This window comes from Monodelphis domestica, chromosome 2 (genome assembly GCF_027887165.1).
Source record: "Monodelphis domestica isolate mMonDom1 chromosome 2, mMonDom1.pri, whole genome shotgun sequence".
Classification (NCBI taxonomy): domain Eukaryota; kingdom Metazoa; phylum Chordata; class Mammalia; order Didelphimorphia; family Didelphidae; genus Monodelphis; species Monodelphis domestica.
Genome location: NC_077228.1, coordinates 61,008,893 through 61,022,106, shown reverse-complemented (window position 1 = coordinate 61,022,106; position 13,214 = coordinate 61,008,893). Strand labels below are relative to the sequence as shown.

The following is a 13,214-nucleotide window of genomic DNA, read 5'->3' as shown; positions in this document are numbered from 1 at the left end:
TGGGTAACACTGGACCTAGGGCAGGGCTGAGAATAAGAGCAGACAAAGTAAGCAGCTGTGTAGGGGGCACAGCAATGGGGCACTGATTAATGCTATTCATGAATGCTGGAAAAATCCCCTCTCCATGGCTCCTAGGTATTTATTTTGTGATAAGCCAAGTCATGTGTTTCAGGGAAGGCTCAAATTGCACTCAGGGGTCGATTTTCAAGCCTTGCTCAGGGCCCACAAATGCCTTGTCCAGGCTCTTTCGGAGTGAGCCAATCCCTCAAAATGTCCCCCTCCCCCTTCCAGAAGCAGAAAGTCATAAAATGCAGCAAAAGATAGGTTTTATTAGAATATTTCTTGTAAGATTATCCAATCCAACAGTAGCCTTCCTTCTCCCAGGAGACAGCCACTCTCCCTGAGGGCAGATTTGATTTGCAAATAGGACAGCTGGATACATCTCTGGACTGGAAAGCCCAGAGGATTTGGGGACCCAGAACTTCTCTTTCTCTAAGCTCTTGTTTTTAGGCAGAAGTCCTAAAGCCAACCAGAGACTTTTAAGGGGGGAACCCTGCAATCTCCCTCCCCCAACCTTTAAATAGGGGTTTTCTATTTCATGGAGGAGACAAAAAATCAGAAGAGTGTAAAGAGGAAGCACTTTCTGCATAGGAAAGGGATGTGTTTAAAACCAAGTCAAATTTGTGGATTTGTATAAAGAGGCAAACTAGCTTCCTTCTATTTGCATGGGAGAAAACCCCAAGGAAATTCTCTTTGCTACAACAGAATGGGGCTGCTTCCAGGCTTCCCCCAACACTTTCTAACTTCTCCACCTTCTTAGGGCCCTTGAATGGAAAGTGCTTTTTAAAACAGCAGCCCAGCAGCCAACATTTCTGGCTCCCAACTCCACCCCATTCTTGCTTATGAATCACCTCATAACTAAAATATGTACTTTCTTCTACCGATTCCCCCCCCCCCCCTCCTGGGCTTCAGAGTCCTACTAGAATCACAAGCTGTTAGAACAATTAAAAGAACTTAGAGATGACTTCTTCCCTTCTCTTTTCCCACACCCCAATCACCTTAGGAACAGCATTCCCCTCTTGAAAGCTTCTTAAATAAATTCCCTACATCCAGTCTCTAACATGCTCCAGTTCTCACCACACACACACACACACAAATACTTCAGCCACTGAGCTGCCAAAACTGAATGTCCTAAAGCACAGTGCATGTCACTCCCCGGCTCCAGAAGTTTCAATGACTCCCTGTTGCCCCCTGGGATAAAGTACAAAACTCTTCTATTGGATATTTAAAGCACTTCGGAGAGTGTCCAGTCTCATTTCAGACTGCTCGCCCCTCACATACATACTCTACATCCCAGACAAAATGACTGATTGCTCTCTGCTTCCTGTATGTGGCATTCCACCAGCTGACTTTGGGTCTTCGTATGGGCTGTCCCTCTATTCCTGGAATACTCTTCCCTCCTCACTGCAACCTTTTGGAATCTCTAGTATCCTTCAAGACTCAGCTCAAGTATCCTCTCTTTCAGGAGTCCTTCCTTTCATACCATATTACTATGTATTTAATGTATATACACACATACATATGTTCTCTCTCCCTCCCTCCCTCCACTCTCTCTCCTCCCCCCTCCCCCTCCATTTGTATTTCCCCTATCCCCACCCACCAATAATATGTAAACTCTTAGAAAGGTGATACTTAAAAAAAAAAAAAACCCTTACCTCCCATCTTAGAATCAATACTGTGTTTTAGTTCTAAGGCAGAAGAACAGTAAGGTTCTAGGCAATGGGGGTTAAGTAGCTTGCTCAGGGTCACCCAGCTAGGAAGTATTAAACCCAGAACCTCCTGTCCCCAGCTCTGGCTCTCTATCCACTGTAGATTTGTATAAAGAGGCAAACTAGCTTCCTTCTATTTGCACCTAGCTGCCCCCAAATTTTTATATTTGTATTCTGGGCAAACAGTACCATGTTCTGTACATAGTAGGCACTTGTTGACTGATCATCTATCTAGTTCAATTACTTCACTTCACAGCTGAGAAAATAGAAGTCTATAGCAAATTATTTTCTCATTAAGTCCTAGATTCAGGACTTATATCTGAATAGGTCTTCAGGCTTCAAATGCCAGCATTCTTTCTATTATACTCAAGATCTTTGCATCTAAAATTTCCCTCTCTTCCTAACTTCTCTTCTACTGTTGAAGGTAGCACCACATTCCAAGATCCTCAGGCTCACAACCTAGCCCTTATCCTGGACTGCTCAATAGCAACAACCCTTTCAATATCCAAGGTCTTTGCCAAGTCTTGTCCATTTACCTTTTAACCATCTTTTGTCAATTTCACCTCTTCAATATCTCTCTTCAATTTCACCTTCTCAGCATTTCTTGTTGATTTCACCTCCTCAGCATCTCTTGTCTATTTCACCTCCTCCCACATCTCTTGGACATGTTCCCTTTCTCTCTGACACTGCCATCACTCTGGTACAGGTCCTCACCACTTCCAAATCTGGACTATTGCAATAGCCTGCAGGTGGGTTGGCTTGCCTGGAGTCTCTTCCCACTCCAATCCCCAGCCTTCCTTCAGCCACTAAAGTAATTTTCTTAAAAGTACAAGTCTAATCATGTCACTCCCTCCCCCAACTCAATAACTCCAGTGGTTTCCTTTCATGTCTAGGATCATATATAAAATCCCATTTATATATGATCCTAGGATCATATATAAAATCCATATATAAAATTTCAAAGGTTTTCTCCCTCCTCCACCTTTCTAATCTTCTTACACTCCCTTATGTATAGTATGATCCAGTGACACAGGACTTTTGCCTGTTCCTTGCCCAAGACTCCCCATCTCCTGCCAGTCCAGGCATTTTCACTGATTGTTCTACCCATCTCTGCTTCTTGATTTTTGTCTCATCAAAAATCCTACCTTCCACAGGAAGCCCTTAAATAAAAAAAAACCTTCCTTCTGCTGACTATCTCCAATTTATTCTGTATATATTGCGTTTATACATAGCTATTTAAAAGCCCCTTGAGAGCAGGAGCTGTTTTCTGCTTTCTCTGCATCCCCAAAGCACTTAGCACAATGCCTAGCACACACTAAACTTTTAATAAATGTTTACTAACTATACCATATTGAAAAGCTCATTATATGCCCAGACAAAATTAAGGCAGTGAAATATTATATGGCCACTATGAATGCCAAATGTGAGGCCCAGACAGAAATATGTAAAGGTCTAATATGAATTAAAGCTTAATGAAAAAAAAAATAACTCCAAACAATATGTATATACCAACACAGCAACATAAAAATGTTATGCTGGTACAGTCAGGTCCTCCTTTGATGCCTCATCATGGTGTGGAGGTGACCTTGGATTATTCAAGTGGAGTACAAGCTCTGGCATGATCTTAAACTTGAAAGGATTCAAGAACAGGCCTGAACAGCATTGTGTAAATGTTGTTAAGACAAACAGCCCAGCTAAAGGCTGATGTTCATTACCAGGTGGCTGACCACTCAAGGATATTTTTTTTTCTCCTACCACAGCAAGCATATCCAGTTCAAGCCAATCCAATGCAGTAAGGAGGTGCTTAATAAATAAAGCATTTTATTATTCTCCAATTGATGTGATGAGTGTTTAAAGGCTATGAACAAGTAGTCTTCTAGAGAAGAAACTAGAGAAGAAGCCACATTTTTTAAAAAGCTCCAAATCACAAATAGAGAAATACAGATTAGACAAACTATGAAATTCTCCTCACTCATCAAAATGAAAACTCTTAGAGGAGCTGTGGGAAAATAGGCATGTTGATGCACTTTTGGGAGAACAGTGAATTGGCCCATCCATTCTGAAAGCTATTTGGAACTATGCCCCAAAAGTTACTAAACTGTGATATGGGAACAAAATGGGGATATCTCTTTAATTCAGATATCACTAGTAGGTCTAACTCCCTAAGAGAACACAGAAAGAGAAAAAAGAATCAATATATACAAAAATATTTATAATAGCTTTCTGTGTGGGAACAAGTAAGTGGAAAGTAGAGGGGGGGTTCCATCAGTTGTGGAATGGATGGACAATTTATGGTACATGCATATAATGGAATATTGTGCTGTAATAATGATGATGACAGTTAATAGTAACAAAGGCACTGCGCTAAGTGCTCTACAAGTATTATCTGAAGTGATCCTTGCAACAACCCTGAGGTCCAATCGCTATTATTATCATCCCTATTTTACAGATGAGGAAACTGAGGCAAATAGAAGTTAAGTGATTTGTCCAAAATCACAAATCTAGTAAATGTCTGAGGCCAAATTTGAATTCAGGTCTTCCTGATTCCAGGCCTATCTATGTCACCTGACTGCTCACTGATATAAGAAACAAAGAAGAGGAGTTTTAGAGAAACCTGGGAAATCAGAAATGAACTGGTACAGAGTGAAATGAGCTGAACCAGATGAATAAATCATGCTAAAATGCACAATAAAAACAGACAACTATGAAAAACTCAAGAACGCTGATCAATGCAATGGACCACCATGATCCCAGAGGAATTCAACCCACCTCCTAGCAGACAGACAGACATTTTTGGATATGACCAATTTGGGAATCTGTTTGCTTGACCAAGTATGTGTGTTACATTGTGTTATCAGGGTTTCCCACCTCTAACCCACACCTGTAGGGGGGAATAGGAGGGAAAGAAAATAAATTTTTGTTAATTGAAAAAAAAAGAGGAAAGCATTTGTTAAGAACCTAGTATGTATTCAGATAGTATCACCCCCTAGTTGTTGGGAGATAAAGAGACAAAATTAAAAAGAGTGCCATGAAGGAAGGCACTTTATTTTTCTGGACTGTATCTCATACCAAATGGCTACGAAGAGATTTAAAGGGCAGAAATCCATACTGATATGAGTAAGGTAGTCCAAGGAGCACCAGTTTTGGAGTTAAGAGGACTTGGGTACTCAATCATTTCCTTTCCAGTGGTCCTTTAAAAAGCCACTTCTCCATCCTGGACTTATTTTTCTGAACTTGTGATTCTATCAGTCAGTTTTTATCTTTTCTAGCAACTTATAATCTTAGATTTGTCTGAGGCACTGAAAGGTAAAATATGTATCCCAGACAGGATTTGAAACCAGAGATCCTGACTTAGAGGCTGGCTCTATCTATTATATACTCATATAATAATCTTTAAATTGTAAGTATGAACTTTGAAAAAAAATGTGATTTTTTTTGAGAAAGTAAATGCCCTAAATTTCTAAACACTCAAGAAATAAAGTGCTTTGTTTTTATCACATTTCTACTTTAAAGCAATATTTTTGCATTACCTTAAAATATATATGTGTATGTATTTATATATGTATAAACCTTTCCAAAGACTGAAGCAAGTACCTCAATGACTCCTAGAATGACTCAGCTGGTGAAAATTGACCAGTAATAGGCCCTCTTCCAAAAATAAAGGACTCTTTTGCCTCCCTGACCTCTCTCTAATTCACTTTTCTGATTCTACTACCCATGCCTTTGAATCAATAACTAATAACTGTCTTCTTTACTGTAGCTCCTTTCTCTTCTGTAATTGAGTTCTAATAGACATTCCTGCCTGTGGGGAAACTGAATGTATGTGGCTTGGGAGCTAAGCAATATGAGATACCTATGTGCTCTTAGTGACTAGGCAGCAGTAAGAATAAATGGAATTCGAGGTGGAAAAAATTGCTTTCTGGGTAGGCATTTAGATTTATTAACAAAACCTCTCTCTTCTTCCTCTTATTCATACAATACCATTTGATGCTCCCCCCCCCCCTTCCTGAGTTACTCTCATTGTTTCTGCCGTCACATAGATAGTTCTAATGTTGTCTGACCCATCTGCGGTCTTGAAGTCAAGACCTGAAGTAAATGGGTTGCTATGGGTATCCTTAATAGGTGATGTCAGCACCTAGAACAGCTACATCACACCCAGTCATAGAAATATTAAAACCGGGACCTACTGTAGGGTCAGGGGGTCATTATCAGAGCTTCAAGACACCTTAGGGGCCATCTAGTTGACACCCCTCCCAGTCAATCAATCATTAAACATTTATTAAGTATCTACAATGTGACAGGCATTACGTTATTCAAAAGGAGGCAAAGACAGCCCCTGCTCTCAAAGAGCTTATGATCTAATGGAGGTTCAGAAAATGAGACCCAGAGATGTTAATGGATTTGTCCAAAGTCATATAAATAGTAAGTGTCAGAGCACATTATCTTATACAAGGAGTAGGTGCTTAATAATGGCTGGACTGAATGAAACTGAATGTACCGAAGATGTGATAAAGCCTGGAGGCTGGGATAGTGTCACTGACCCACCCCCAACATTTTTTTTCATAGCAGACAGGATGTGAGGGTCTTAAAACAATATACACGATGTTCTCAAGGAAGAGTTCAGCAGCTCAGAAACTGATTTCCAAAGCATTATTGAACATGACCTCTAATGGTTATCTGTGTGGCCAAAGGAGAAAAGGGGCCAGTGGTATACCAATTTTGAAGTCATGGAAGTTTCTTTAGCACATAGCCTTTTTGGGAGGGGGGAGGTGAGGGGGTCCTCCTTTCAGATATATAATGTACAGATACTGTCTTTCTCCCTGTCCTCCTTTAACCAAAAGCTTAGCCTGATCTTATGATTATTTGTAAAGTAACCATCTGATTTCTCATTGATGAATTTTCTCTTGGTATTTTAAGCCTTTTCTCAAATAACACCTTATTTTTAAAGCCTTTTATTTTTTATTTTCTGAAATTTATTTTTGTTTGTTTTTATATCCCTTATAATCTAGCTCTCCCTATTCTATCCCTCTCAGAGGACAACTCTTTACATCAAAAATAAGCTAACAGTTTAGCTAAACTGACTTACAAATGGAAAAATCTTATAGGTATTTTCACACGCCCGTAGACCATCTCTGCTAAGAAGGGTAAAAGAGCTCCCTTCTCATCTCTTCTTTGGGGCCATCCTAGTAGTTGGTTGGTCTGGTTTGCTGGCTCCCTTCCACCAAATCCCTTCTTTTTCTTTCAGAGCCTGACTGAGCATGGGAATGGTTAACTCGTATCTTTTCCATCATTCCCAAACTCCCAGATGCTGGGAACCTAAACCATTCTTATTGTTCACTTGTACTTCTTTTCTCTTCTCAAATAATTGTCACCCCAGGTTCACAGAACTACACTTTCAGGATTGGAAGGAAGCTCAACAGCCATTTAATCCAATCTACATATGAAAAATGAACCTGTTCCACAACAATCCTGATAAAATTGGTCATTCTTCCTTTGCTTGTGAAGACCTCCAATGTGGGGCAATTAAGGGTAAACTCTTAATTGCTAGGTGGTTCTCTTTGACAGTTAATCTAAAATGTCTGTGCAACTTCCACCATTTTGTTTTTTTAAACCATATTTTATTGTTGTTCAGTTGTTTCAGTCTGACTCTGTGACTCTATTTTTAGGGTTTTCTTGGCAAAGACATTGGAGTAGTTTGTCATTTCCTTCTTCAGGTTATTTTATAGATGAGGAACCTGAGGCAAACAGAGTTAACTGAGTCACCCAATGTCACATAGCTAATAAATGGCTAGATTTGAATGTAGGTCTAAACCAATTAAACTGAACCAATCTATCCCCTCTTTTATAGAAAGCCCTTCAGATACTTGAAGAAAGCAACCAAGTATCTTTTTTTAGTCTTCTTTTTTCTAGATTAAACTTCTCTGGGGCTTTCGGTTGATTATTCTATGTCATGAACTTTCTTGAGGCACCATCTTAGATGCTTTCCTTTGGAAACTTTCTACCTTATGAATGCTCCTTCATAAGTGGGGTACCCTGAACTTAACATAATATTTCAGATATTAGACCAGGGCATACATGATTTAAACAGTAGGACCACAAACTCCTTACTCCTTATACTTATGTTTTTCAGGTTCCATACTGTGCTTTTGACTCATACACCTTCCAGTTCCCTACAACTACAATATATTTTTTTTCCAGATGGCCTACTGCCTGTACTCATGCCTTCTATCTTATGCAGGGCATCCTAAAAATCCTAGTCATTTTAAGCTTTAATGGGATTTTAGGATTTAAATATGTCGGGCCTTCCAAAGATCTTATTTGCATTTTGAGAGGCCTTGAGTGCTTTTACCCAATTAATGAATGAAAATTTTAAAGTTTTAATGGCTTAAAATCACACTGAGACTTTTGAAATATCTTGCATTTCTTTAGCTATTTTTTTCTTTGAACTTCTATAAGATGTTTTTAACTTTTCTAAAAATTTATATTTATTAAATGTCTTTCTTTTAGATTTGGATCAATATTTATTCTATACTGTCAAGCTCCCTTTTTGCACCCCAATTCTGTTACCCAGTACATTAGGTATTCCCCAGCTTTGTGGTACTGCAGAACTGTCAAGCATTACTACTAAATTTTGATTAAAAAAATATTGAACAGCACAGAGTCAAGCAGAGATAATCTGTTTTCAGGACTTTGGGGATCAGTCCTTTCCCAGAGGGGGTTTGGGGACCCAGAATGGATAGATCTCCTGCTCAGGGATCCCTACCGTGCTTCAGGCTAGAAGAGGGGATGGAGAATTCAGGGAAAGAAGAGCCAGGTCTATTTATTCAGTTTTTTCCAGGGGGTTTCTTGGGAAAGATACTGGAGTGGTTTGCCATTTCCTTCTCCAGCTCATTTTACAGATGAAGAAACTAAGACAAATAAGGTAAAAAGTGACTTGCCTAGAGTCACAGAGCTAGTAATGTCTGAGGCCAAATCTGAATTCAAATCTTTCTGACTCCAGGCCTAGGCTCTCAATCCATTGTGCAGCCTAGATGCCCTTAGGCAAAGAATGCTTCAGCCCAATAGGGGTGGGTGCCAGGAGGAAGAGAAAGAACAAAGAGCCCTAGGGGAGATGCACAAAAGATCTCTACTTTTTTTTTTTTAATCTTTATCTTCGGTCTCAGAATTGATAATATCTGTTCCAAGGCAAGAGTGCTGAGGGCCAGGCAATGGTGGTTAATGACTTGCCTGGATCACATAGCTGGAAAGTGATTGAGGCCAGAGCTGAACCCAGGACCTTGCCGTTTCTAGACATCCAGGAAAATCTGTAAAAACTCAGTAACTATGTAAACAATGATATCAATTATAGTCACTCATGCAAACTGTTCCCCATTTATGTCTGATTTCTAAGACACGAAATGATGAGGCATTAAATCATTCAAAACATGCCACTTTAACTTTGTTCTAAGTTTTATTTGTTTCTCAGTGTTCATAGTCTGCTGCTCAGGTGGGATAGTTATCTGCTCACAATTTTTAAAATTTAGGGAGAATTGAACAGTGCCTCGTGTTAGACAGCAAAGTAGATAAGTTCGGGGCATCCCTCAGAACTGTCCCACCATGCCTCTCTCCAAATCTGGGTCAATTTGAAGTATAGCTCTGTTGTTCAGTCAATGAAAAACAGGTGTTACCAGAGGGCCAACAGTTCATTTCCTTCATTGCTCTTCTAGCACCAGTCATATGCCATGGGATTTAGGCAGTCCCCATGGTTCCCAGGAGCCAGTAATAAATAATAGGAACTGGAATGGATGCCTCTCTACCCATCCAAAACTTCAGACTTTGGAGAAAAGACACTCCATATTAATGCCTTTGGGTCTGAAGGGAAATGTAATTAAATCAAGAATCATGAAAGATGGGAATAGCAGTAATTTGCTGCTCTGGGCAAGATGAAGATTTCAAAATCCCTCTAGCTTCCCTTCTCTCACCTCTCAGGTTTGCCCCCTCCTCACTCTATCCACAGTCCAGGCACATTCATGGTGCTCTCTGGCTGCCCAGAATCCTACAGGACCATAGATTGAAAGCTGGAAGAGAGATCAGGGGGTCACCTAGTCCAAACTCCTCATTTTACACATGAGGAAACTGAGGCTGACCAGTTTCTCTGTGCCATTGCTCAAGTCTCTCCCTATTGCCTCCAACTTTCCTTCCTTTTCCTCCAGGATTTATCTTTTGCCCCATCCCCTTGGGTCTGGTTCTCTGCCAAGGAACTAGCAAATCCATACCAAAGTGTTAATGAGGTTTTCTGATTTAAATGTGTCAGACTTTCCAAATGATCTATTTACATTTTGGACAGAGTCCTTTAGTGTTTTTACCCAGCTATAGGCAGGTGTGGAGAGGTACCAGCTGGTCCCTTTTAAATCATCTCATACTTCTCACTCATCAACCCTGTCCTATCTATTTATAGTATTTGCACACTTAAGTCCCCCCTTTTGGTCCACTTAAAGAGAGAGATGAGGAATGAATGAACTTTGGGGGAAGGGTATCCCAACCGAAAACAATAACCTGGTGACCTAGCTATGTCTTTACACAGCTTATTTATGGACTGTTCACAGCCAACTAAAACCTTAGGGACATGGGTATTTTTCTACTGAATGATCAGCTCTCTGAGATTATAACTCCCATCTTGTTTCCCTATCACTCCAAGGGTTTTGTATATGGGAGGAGCTCAGCAGATGGCCACCTCATGTCCAGTCACAAAGACCTGATCACAAAAACTGCCATTCAACAAATGTGCTTGGGATGTGACAGCCACAATACAGGAAAACAAAGGTCAAGGGAACTGTGGGAACCACTTTGTCATAGATGCATGTTTGTTTCTCTCCTCATCATTAAATAGACTACCATGGGACCAGATTCTTAAGAATCTCCCAAACTATATTGGTATCTCATATAAATAGAATACATTCTACAGTACATAGAAATCCCCAAAAAACTGCTGAGTTTCATTCAATCACAAGTAAAGCAAACATTTTGTTGAAGGGGAGTTTCTTCACAACTACAAAAAAATCTGTAAGAAAAATTGTAATATTATTGTTTTCAGAAGGATGTCAGAAGCAAATGGGATAGGAAAAGCCCAGTAATTTTTTTGGGGAGGGGAATAAATACATACCAGACTACTGTTAACTCATTAAATATGGGTAAGAGTCAAAATAAGCCTGATTTTCAAACCAAATATAATCCCTTCTAGGGAATAGCCTCCACCATGATCTGAACACTTACCCAACCGCCCTCTGCACAGATCCTCACTCTCTGCATATCCATGGGTCCATCCTCTATTTCCTTGGTTTGAATTTCTTCTTCTTCCTCCTCTTCTTTCAGGGGAAAAGGGAGAGGGAAGGCAGTGGACTCCATGTCTAGGAAGAAGATTCATTTCAGAAAGATCCAGGGCTGGGCTCAATTTCAGCATGAGCTGTCCACAAAAGGGAGTTCCATTCTGTGGCCTGGGACAGGAGGGGTGATTCAGTAGTACACCAACTCCTCTGTATCAGACAGGATCATAGGATCCAGAGGGGAAAACACCCTTAATTCTCCTAGTCTAATCTCCATGATTTGAGGCTCAGAGAAATTCAAAACCTTGTCATTGATTACACAGTGAGTTTGGGATTCAAACCCAGGCCTCCTCTGCTTTCAAGAGAAATCAGGCTCTGGAGGGAGAGGGACTTAGCAAACCAGGAAGCTGGTTTCCAGTGGGGGATGGAGAGGGGTTGTGGCTCACAGGATCACAGCTGAGAGTGAGATGTCATTTATTCCAATCCCCTCATTTTACAGAGCACACCCAAGCTCAGAAAGTTAAAATACCTTGTCCAAGGTCACACAAATAGCAAATAGGCCCTCTGCCATAAAATCTTGCCCTTTTCCTACCATACCATGCATTATACCACAATTAACTCAGTTTATTCAGAGGGGGCTGGGAAAATCTGCTCTCTAAGCCAGACCTCATGACTGTGCAGGAAAAAAGGAAGGACATACAGGGTAGTATTCTAAGTCTTAATGCAATTTTGGAATATCCTGAATATCCTTTTTTTTTCTCTGTACAAGAGTGGGGGCTTCAAAAGTCTTAAGTGAGGTCTGCACAAAGCCTTTTAAGACACCGAATCTATGGCCTTAAGAGGTATATATATATTTTTAAAAGCTGCAAACCAATTATAATGGATTGGGTTTTTTTTAGAGAAGTTGACCCATAATTAACACTGGACCCCAAGTGGGAAAGACCTGAGTTCAAATCCCACCTCTGACAATCCCCTGGCCTCTCTGTGCCTCAATTTCTCCATCTATAAAATGAGAATAGTAGCACCTACCTCCCAGGGCGGTGGCAGGGTCAAAGGAGATCACGATATAAAGGTGAGCTACCATAACATTACTGCTTGGGAAAGGGGAGTGTCCAGGATGGGGTAAAAAAGAAAGCAACTTATCCTAGGGGGGCGTCTAAAAAAACCAGAAGGAAATGCAACGCAATGCAGCAAGGCCGGTGGGTGGATGAATGGATGGATGGATGGATGGGTAGATACATATTTGTTTGGACGGGAGGGTGGATGAGTGGGTTGAGAGTTGGTAGGGGTGTCGGGGAGGCACGGGGGCGCCTCTCTCGGTTCCTGGGGCCCATCCTCCCGTTCTTACCGCGCCGCGGCTGCCCGCTTGGGGCTCTCCAGCCATCTTGTCCCCTTCCTCCCCACTCCTCGGGCCTCGGGCCCGGGCCGGGCTCCCCCATGGCCTCGCTCTCCCGCGGGCCTCCTCCCAGCGATCATGCCCCGACCTCCGCCTCCGATGCACCTGCGACCTAGGGGCGGCGGCTTCGGCTGCCGCTGCGGCTGCGGGCGGGCAGGGCCGCAACAAAGGCGGTGGCTTCGGCTGCGGCCCTGAGCAGCTGCAACATCGGCAGCCCCCCCACACCCGGACTTTTTCCCCACCTCCCCACCCCCCAGCCTAGCCCAACCCAGCCCCCGCCCCTTCCCGCCCTCCCCTCGAAGCTGCCGGGGGTGAGGAGGGTGGGGGGCCCAGGGCTAGCCTAGGGTGGGGGGGAGGAGGAGGAGGAGCCCTCGGTGCACGCCCCTCCCTGCCCGGAGCTGTCCACGCAGCCCGGGGTCCGCGTACAGCCCCCGCTCACACTCACCGCAGGACGCTGGACGCGGGGCGCAGGACGCTGGACGCGGGGCGCAGGGCGCAGGGCTCTGGGCGCTGGACAGGACAGTGCGCACGGGACGGGGGCAGTCGCTCGGAGGGTGGGCCTGAGTGGAAGTGAGTGTCTAGAGAGGTGCCGGGGAAGCCGGGATGGTCAAGGTACCATCCTTCTCTTCCTTAGCCGGTCCTTCCGATCTTCTCCCTCTAACCCGTCCTCACGTCCCCTCCGGGAGAGAGGGAGGGAGGGACACGTGGTGGAAAGGAGGGAGGGTCCGGCCGGGAGCTGAGGGTACT

The 13,214-nt window shown here is 42.5% G+C and overlaps 1 protein-coding gene across 2 annotated transcripts in view; it reads right to left on the bottom strand.

Moving 5' to 3' along the window:
- The window catches only part of POGK (pogo transposable element derived with KRAB domain), a 26,873-nt gene extending 13,659 nt beyond the window's left edge, over positions 1 to 13,214 (bottom strand). Inside the window, exons 1-2 of one of the 2 annotated variants that reach the window (XM_007480693.3) lie at positions 12,913 to 13,214; positions 11,022 to 11,155 (exon numbers count right to left, since the gene is read on the bottom strand). In XM_007480693.3, the coding sequence (XP_007480755.1) occupies positions 11,022 to 11,153 (132 nt within the window). In that variant the 5' untranslated portion in view covers positions 11,154 to 11,155; positions 12,913 to 13,214. Of the gene's footprint in view, positions 1 to 11,021; positions 11,156 to 12,419; positions 12,863 to 12,912 lie in introns of those variants that run through there. The other variant, XM_007480692.3, reaches the window with a different exon arrangement.